At 35.0% G+C, this 9325-nt stretch overlaps 1 protein-coding gene across 3 annotated transcripts in view; it reads right to left on the reverse strand.

The window, feature by feature from the left end:
- The window catches only part of LOC133301764 (uncharacterized), a 31397-nt gene extending 23565 nt beyond the window's left edge, over positions 1 to 7832 (reverse strand). For 2 of the 3 annotated variants that reach the window (XM_061501458.1, XM_061501457.1), the window contains exons 1-10: positions 7503 to 7832; positions 5962 to 6071; positions 5156 to 5321; positions 4949 to 5049; positions 4758 to 4830; positions 4524 to 4659; positions 4192 to 4352; positions 3835 to 3959; positions 3649 to 3748; positions 1616 to 1712 (exon numbers count right to left, since the gene is read on the reverse strand). In XM_061501458.1, the coding sequence (XP_061357442.1) occupies positions 1616 to 1712; positions 3649 to 3748; positions 3835 to 3959; positions 4192 to 4352; positions 4524 to 4659; positions 4758 to 4830; positions 4949 to 5049; positions 5156 to 5321; positions 5962 to 6071; positions 7503 to 7635 (1202 nt within the window). In that variant the 5' untranslated portion in view covers positions 7636 to 7832. The remainder of the gene's footprint in view (positions 1 to 1615; positions 1713 to 3648; positions 3749 to 3834; positions 3960 to 4191; positions 4353 to 4523; positions 4660 to 4757; positions 4831 to 4948; positions 5050 to 5155; positions 5322 to 5961; positions 6072 to 7502) is intronic. The other variant, XM_061501459.1, reaches the window with a different exon arrangement.
- Positions 7833 to 9325: the final 1493 nt, after the last annotated feature.

Genomic DNA, 9325 nt, shown 5'->3' on the forward strand with positions numbered 1-9325 from the left:
TTTATTTTCTAAAAATAATGACTATATATGCATGCATATATGTAAGGGTAAATGGAAAATATTTTAATTAAACCATATAATCAAAGTGGTACGCATTTAATAACATATAATTAGAGCAATTCTTTATTATTAATTATTGTTTTATTTTTTAGCATATATATGTGTGGTATATCTAGGTACTATTAATATATTCCGCTATTTCCGCAACCGCAACCCGCTATAGCGCTATAGCGTTTTTCAGGGTTGGCCGCAACAGGCCGCAATCTGCTTTTAACTACTATGTTTTTATGTCACATTTTCATATTTTAAGTTTTATATTTGTGGAGTACAATTTAGTGTATCACTTAGGTACACTTTGCACAGTAGCATTGGCGCTATAGCAGTTTGGAGGGTCAGCCGCTACGCACCGCTATCCGAGATTAATAAGTATGATGCACCCATCAGCACTTGCTAAAGGATCTACATGTTCCGGTAGGTTATGCGAAGTGTCACATTCCATCATTGAGCCAATTGAAGCTAAAGGGACCAAAGTCTTTCTAACTGGACTTCAGCCTTTAAAGAACCCCAGGTGCTGAAAACTTTAACAAGATGAGCCAATATGAACTAAGATCAATTTTTTTGTGAGTCTTCATGGCCTAAGTTCTTGTATATACTCAAGTTTTCTCCTTCCCTGATTTTGGAACTTGGATGCTAAAAGCTGAAATTTTCTTAGCCCACCTATTGGCACCTCAAAAATTCTATATTCAACCCATATTTTCTGGCCTTCAATCTTTTAGCAATAGGGAGGCAGCCTTATAGATCAGCTCTCACTAAAGCTACGGCTTTACCTTGTGTAAAAACATAAAGACTTAAATTACAGAGAGAAAGATAATATCAAAAATATGATACCAGTAATTGTGGACTTCAACCCAAGCAAAGTAGCTAATACTAGAGGTTAGTGCATAACAGAATCATACAGCAGATATAAGTAAGTACATTCTTCTAGAACTAGTATTTTTTTGGCCTTCTGGTCAAAGCAGCATTTGGGAGCCAAAACACACCTAATCAAAGCTTAAGAAGCCAATGAAAACTTCACAGTGATGGTAAGTTCTATGCCTATCCTCAAAGCTTAGAATGTCAAGGTAACACTTACATTGAAACCCAGATTCTCTAAAAGTTTAATTTTGTGAAGAAGTTCTGTTTATGGAAGACGTGAAGAAAAAGTTTTATGGAACATGCAGAAAAACAATCACTAAACTTATCATTCAAAGTGGTTTACTGCTAAATGACAAATCAATCACAAAGCAGTCAGAATGATATACAGACCCCTTAGGAGTAAAGCACCCCAAAACCATATCATTAATGGTCCTTGTATCCAGGCTCAGGTGCTGCACCTGAGACTTTAATACTATCGAGTTGTTGCAACCAAACCCCATATGCAGGTATAGGTATCAAGTACAACTTCAGATAGAAGGCAAGTAGTACCCAAACTTGACCGAAAATTCAGAACAAGAATAGTGGGACATTAGGAGTCCAAGCAACATAATATAATTAACTCGATAGATTATAAACACAACGTTTTCCGTAAAAGACTAGTAGCATCTATTCCTCTACCTAACTGCAAATTGTAACTTACCCCTTCAGATGATGCTCTTGTAGTTGAGCTTGAAGCTGATGGTCCGCTAACACTCCAGATGAACCCAAGGCTGAAAGTTTTTCCTTTAAAACAGATGCTGCATAGCACCACTACCATCAGCATATCTGATTAAAGAACTGGATGGAAACAGAAGAAACGTATGCAAATACAACATGCAAGAAACTAATCGGGAAGCAATAGAGTGGAAGATACAATGTCCAACAATAACTACAACAAATGAATAGCAAAAAATGCACAAAACAAATAAATATATTAATAGAATATGAATACAATCTAAAAAACTAGTTCCATCACTATTCTGCTACTGAGTTCTATAAAATATGAAACTCTTTTGCTTGATATACTGTTTTACCCTACCTTAAATTTGAGCAGCTGTGTTTTGCCTTCCTGTTGGTCGTGACAATTTCTGGCCACCAAAATTCCAAGAATTTTTACAAAATATCTTGGATGTAGAGAAAGGAATACTCATAATATAATAAATTGAGGTTAATTGAAGAAATTCTAGCCTTTCAATGGCTTTGTCACTTCCTTTCTCTTCGCCCAATATGCTCTAATACCATGTTGAAAGTAAAAATTTTAGGTAGGAAAGGAGTAAAAAGAGAGATTAAAGACTCAAGATAATAAGGTATTTATTAGAGTAGCTTTTTAGCTTCTGGGTATCACTGTGATGAATTACTGATTTTACAGTTCTTATTGTACTCCTAAATGTACAGAATCTTTTCCTAGAGTCCGTTTCTGATTAGTTAGCTAGTTAGATCATCTGACTCAGATCTGATTCAGACTTCAGCTCTATAAATAAAGCCTCTGTGTATCTGAAACGGTGTAATATTTTTCACATCAATGTTATGGAGTTTTCTCTCACTTTCTCTCCCTTTCTCACCAAACTCTGATATGGTATTAGGGCTCTCATCTTAAGGGCATGATCCATTTCTCCCTCCATCGATGGCTTCCGCAACTTCATATTCTCAAGAGAATCGCAACAGTGACAATCACAGTGGACCTCGTAATAGCAACAATCGCAAATGATCCATGGAGAAATACCAGATCTGTTACACTCACAGAATACAACTATTTGTTTTGGAATCAAATAGTTGAACCTATTATCGCGTCACATCAACTTCACCAATTCTTGGAGAATCCAAAGGTTCCAATGAAGTTTCTATCTGAGGATGATCGCGACAACAAAGTGTTGAATCTTGACTATGAAGAGTGGCTTACAACAATGAGATCCTAGGAGTTCGAAACTCGCATGAGGCTTGGGAAAATTCACAAGTCATCATCTGAGGATGATTGCAACAACAAAGAGTTCAATCTTGAATATGATGAGTGGCTTACAACACTCTCTAAGTCTGTAGTCAACAAGATCTTAGGAGTTAGAAACTCTCATGAGGCTTGGGATAAAATTCACAAGCTGTTTCATGGGATGATGAAATCTAAGGCAAGACATCTTAGAACCTACGCTAATAGTATTAAATTGATATGATGTATTATGATGTGATGCAAAATATAAATCAATAATCCTATTTATTTTAATAGCGGACTCCTAATCCTAATTAAATAAGGGAACAAATAACTTCCTAAAGATAAGATAAAATCCCTAAGTAAGAATAAGATAAGGTTTCTAACAAGATAAGCTTCCTAAAAATTAGGTAACACAATTATCCCTAAAATGACATAAATTATCCTGATTTATTATGCATGTCCAAAATCACCAGTTTAAGACATTGATGGAACACTATGCAACATAGCTACAAAAAGAGGAGAACAAAATAAATGTAATATTTTCCCATCTAGAGAGTGAACAGAGAAATAATTTTTTTACCCCATGAAAACAAACATTGAAGCTCAAAAGACTTTTTATGCAACACAAGCTTTTGTGTTCATAAGTGGAAGCATAGTGGCCAAAGTAAATACAAAAATAAATAATAGAAATTTTGTTTATTCAGATAGCAAATATCCTGAAATACTAAGGGCGCTTTAACCTTGATTCTAGATAAAATGAAAACAATCACCTGAAGATCCCCGTGCACTTTGTAAAACTGCAAAAAGTTGCTTTCTCCCTTCTCTACTGTATGTGGCCTTATTTTTTAAAGTGTCTGCACTTGTCACATTCTGTTAACATAAACACCAAATTTATATTTTTCATAATCACCAGCAAGGTATATGTAAGGTATATATAATGTAAGGTAGCACGTAACTGCAAACACTAGTGCGGCTAAATTAGATTTTGGATGAAACTCTAAAGCTTTAATTCGCGGCAAAGGATAAACTGCTTCTCCTCCCTGTTGAGAAAGGATGCGAGGGATATCAATTGATTCGATTGCTGCATCAGAATGTAATACATATTAGCCAAACAATTTTAAATGAAAAGAATAATAAAAGAATGAAGCAAGACAATTGTTGGTATGTTTCTTCTCTCTCTATTAAAGGATTCTAGAAGTGCAGAGGGGGATATACCAGCAGAAATCTTCTACAATCTAATTAACATAAGCAAGCTATCAACAGGCAGTCAACAGGTATTCAAGGTAAAGGTAGAATGCATCAACATAGCTAACCTGCAGGCTCAAAAAAATTAGCCTGTGTAGGAGGTCCATTAGGATTAACTGTAACCCGTGTTTCCCAAACTTGCAGATTTCCATCCTTAGATAAAGTTACAAGTAAACGCAACATAGGGAGCCAAGCAACTGATATTATTGGTTGTGAGCCAACTTGTTTTCTGAAATTTCAGTAACAATAAAATGCTCAGATCTAACCAAAATAACAAGCCTAAACCTATATATTACAGCTGACTGCAAGATAATAACAACTACAATACTATAGGCAACAATGATACTAGGTCTCAGTTACGGAATGAGCAAAACTAGATAATTAAATAAACTACACTCACATTCCAATCATACTAGGTCTCTCAGTTGATACATCCCATGCTAGAAGTGTACCCCGTCGATCCCCAACAAAAATCCATTCCAGAGTTGGGTGAAATGCAAATGCACCAGCACCAATAAGCTTTATGGTGTTGTCAACTGAATAAGAAATATAACATAAATAATAATAAGATAGGACTTACAAGAGAAATATAAACCATATCAACAAGAAAAGAATGTTTGGGAAATTATCTCACGTTGTAGTGTGTAATGAACAGCATAGGTATGAATGTTATATGCTCGAATCAAACCTTCGGCGTAAGCAACATACTGGGATGGAAAAACAATGAAGTCAAATTCAAGAAGGATAGGGTTGAAGTATATATTAACATTACGAATGCCGTGACCTTCCAGGAAAATGGAATTCGAAGTACACTGAACACATTACCAGTACAGGAAGACGAGGATGACAAGCAAGGTTGGCGATAGGCTTCTTCAAGTCTGTCTTGATTTTTGTGGGTGTTCTACCGCCTTCAACAGTTCCAACAACTTCATTTATGCAAAAACAAATATTTGAACAGAAATCATCACCATTAGTAATCAAACCTCTACAAACAAACACATCTATATACACACATGATAAACCAGACCCAACCTGTCACACTCATTCGTTTATGGAACCCAAAAAACACAATAGGTTGAAGTGGGGTCAAAGCCATATGAACTTCTGTATCAGAAGAAATTTGCTCCGTCTTCTTCTCTGGTGAATGTAATACACACGTTTGCTCTAAGTCAAAATCACAAGACCGTATTGTACAATCCTACAGATGTAAAAGCAACAGGTGTAGTAAGCAATAAAGAACTTCCCAATCACAATATATAAACTAATACAAACAAGATTGAGGGGCATTACTAAAAAAAAAACAGAAACAGCAACTGAATGATCTACTCCATAAGTAACATAAAATGAAATAATGAATAAATATCAACAAAGCAAACAAAACTAGTTACCAAAAAAAAGTAATCAAAACAAAAGTTCAACTGAACAAGAGAACCTGTGTCGATGCATCTTTTTATCTAAAAGAATGGTAATACCAGAATCAATGAACAATTATAAGCATTTTTTTAATATAACTTCCTAATTTCAATATTTTTTCTGGACTTAATCGAGTAAAACACTTCAGATCCTAAGATGTTGTTCCCACCATATAACAATACATCCATCGGGATTTGATTTGCATATTGCTGCCTCTCTAGCCAAAAATCCAGAAAGCATCTGGACATTTACGGGCATCAAGTGTACGACAAAAATGCAAGCACTTCATTATGTTTCTGATCAAACCACAATCTTTTGCAACACTAAGTCATTTCATAATTACAAATATATGTCTAGACTTTCCATTGACAGGTTAAGATGGAGAGGGGGCATATGAGCACATGAAAAGTTCAGGTAGGGCCAACCTGGAGGATTGCAATCACAGTATGCCCACTTGTAGGACTGTAAGACATTCGAACAACAGGTGCACCAATGTCAAGAGCAGAAATCTTGCTTCCTGTTAATGCATCAAATTCTGCATACATATTGGAAACAAACCAACAAGTAAAAAAATTAGGTCAAAATCAAGTCAACAAGCAAAGAAATGCAGCATATAACAATGATAAGTTCACTTGACATAGAAACTTGCAAGATTTCTAAATGTGGGAAACCCTTTTATTTGCACAAGACCACTATAGCTCAATAAGAATCCCTAACCAAATTTTTAAAAAAATAAAAAAATTGACAATGATAGATAGATTACTAAACCCTTATATTCTAACACTAGTTGACAATACCAAAGTTATTCATAACCCATAAAACATGCACACACTATTTTGGTGCCATGTCCGTGTGTCAGACAAGTGTCCCATAGGACCCTTGTATGACACACTAAGGACACATATCCAACACGCATAGGTACATGACTAATTTAAAAAAAAAAATTGAACTCCAATATGGCATAGACACGTCCATTCAAAATTTGAAAAAAAAAATTTAATAACATAGAGGTCGGGTCAGTTTTAAACATTTAAGCAAATTCAAATAGGGCAAGCGTTGGTGCACAAGGCTCCCCATCTGTGCAAGCGGTAAGGTTTGATTGTATGCAGCCTTACTCTTGCATTTTTTGCAAACAAACTGATTCCCATACTCGAAATCGTGACCTTCAAAGAGAAAACAAGGAAGAGGAGATTTTGTCACTCTAGTTAGTTTTGTACATGAACTTGTGCACGGCCAGTTCTCTTTACACAATTTTGTTAAGGAATTTTTTGGAAAATGTCAATAGAAATGATGCTCCACATTTTTCCGTAAGTGCTTACAAAGTTGTCTGTTTCAGCGCACACACAGACAGACACACGAATAGAGATAGAGAGTTCATTGCTCTTATCTGACTGTGTGTTTCATTATTACGGTCTGCATCTGCAGAGATCAATTTATAGAGATACAGGTGAGGCTTGCAGAGCAAGCTATTCTGATCTAACACAAATTGCAAGAACTGATAGCACTACAACTAAACTATACCAACATAACCAAATGTAACAGATTCCACCTCAGCAAATCTGTAACTGACAGATTGCTAACAGAAATATTACACCTCAGCAGTCAGCACTAACACTATCAAAACACATTACCTGAGATTGGGCACAGCAGATTACTTCTCCAATAATGATTATGAATATACAAGGAAGTGATAGCAAACACTAAGTTAATTGCCAATGGCTCAGATGTCATGGATCAAATCAACACAGAGGATTGCTTATGTTGGTGCAAGAGTAAACTAAGCAACATTTAACAAGCATAACAAATAAAATAAGGATCAATTTTATTCTCATTATTATTTTGGTCAACTTTAAGACTCGAATTTCAAGTTAGCACAGCACAGTAAACGTCGTCGTTGTATGAAACGCATTGAACTTAGCTTGCTGAATCCAAGAGATCAAAGAGAAAGTGAAGGTTGCTCGCTCACCGACGATGTAGGTTCCAATTGCGACGGCGACAAGGGCCTGATTGGGATGAAACGAAGCAGCGTGAGGCTGCAAAGGCCTAACGCCACGCCCGAAATGGCGCAGATCCAGATGCTGAAACGTCGTCCACTCCATCAAGCACGTTCGTTCCTCAAGCTCAACCTACGACTTCACCACATCGCCAAACAAAGCAAGAAATGAGGGATACTTCAGATCTTGCTCGCAGTTTGAATGGAACTGCGCTATCTATTGCTGTTGTTATCGATCTGTAATGGACTGCTTGGAATTCAAAGAGAAGGGAATCGTCAGATGGTGGAACAGACCCAACAACTTTAGTGTAAAACCGGAGAAGAAGAGAAGAAAGGAGGAGGAGATAGAAAGAAGAGAAGAAGAAAAAAAACGTTTTGTTTTTCTTAGAGTCTATACACGGGGATACGAATTCTACACTGGGCCTCGTATTTTGTAGTTGGCCCAATAGAATTTAGTTGGGTCGATTCGAAACGGACTCACAGGTATTCGATGATGTTAAAAATTGGCCAATGCGTTTAGCTTAAATAAAAGTATTTCGGATCAAACTGTTTTATAATGCATTTGTCATTTTACATAATAAATGAATAATTGTGATGTTAAGAAAAAGACAAGACTAATTTATTGAATAATGTGTCATCTCATTTTTTCATTTTTTTTAATATTATATAACTTATCTTTTTCTTAACATCACAACTATTCATTTGTCATGTAATATCACAAATCCATTTCCCTTTTTATATATATATATATATACACATGTGAGCTTGATAGAATTAAACATTAAAACTGGCTTGATTGATCTCATGAAATTATAATTTTCTTCACATAATTTATTTTTTTGTCTAAAAATTTATAAAAATTGTTAAAATGTGTATTTTTTGTGTTGTTAAAAAAGTAATGGGAATTGTATAATATAAAAAGTGTATAAAATAATTTAAAAGATATCTAACCATTGAATCGACTTGTTTTATCAAATTGCATTTTACTATCTTCTTTTTTTTTTGTTTACTTATAATGAAAATTTTACTAAATTTATCCACATAACAAGCCCATGTTGTGTCTTGATTTGTAAAATTTGTCAAGATAAGTATATCAATGTGTTGGTCGTATGTCTATATTCACTGTTAATGATGGCTATTTCTTTTGTAAATAAGGGAAATAAATTAGGACAGATTACAAAGTCTAGGGCTAGAGATGCCCATCAAATCCCTACTTGAGATGTTTTTACATTCCAGAGGCGATTCCTGAAGAATATGGAGATCCCAGTCATCCCATATACTCCCATGGTTTGCAAGATAATTAGTTACCATGTTTCTTTCCTTATACGTATGGCTAAGCTTAGTTGACCATTGTCTCTGCAACATGTGACTGATCTGGATTATCAGCGGGGAAGTTGGGTGAGACTTCTCATTAATGGTGGCTTTGAAGTGCACTTCTTCAATGTTAAAACAAAAGGATATACGAGCAATGATTGATGGGATAGGATATCAAGTCTATTTTTTTATATCTATATTTATCTATTTTTATTCATATCTTTATATCACAATTTTATTGGGAAGGAAAAGCATTTCTAATTTTACTGCAAAAAAAAAAAATCCACTTACACAAAAGTGAGTGAATCACATTGTAAAAAGAAGAGAGAGAAAAAATTAGTTGGATATGACGCGATCTATTCACTTTTATGTGAGGGCGACAGAAAAAAAATTTCTACAGCAAAAGCTAGCATAAGTATTTTTCTCTTATTCGAAACACCTTTGAAAAGATCCAAATCAATAATTTTATATTCATAAGAACG

The sequence above is a fragment of the Gastrolobium bilobum genome, unplaced genomic scaffold, assembly GCF_033153095.1.
Source record: "Gastrolobium bilobum isolate Gb01-03AN ecotype WA unplaced genomic scaffold, APGP_CSIRO_Gbil_v1 utg17041, whole genome shotgun sequence".
NCBI lineage: Eukaryota > Viridiplantae > Streptophyta > Magnoliopsida > Fabales > Fabaceae > Gastrolobium > Gastrolobium bilobum.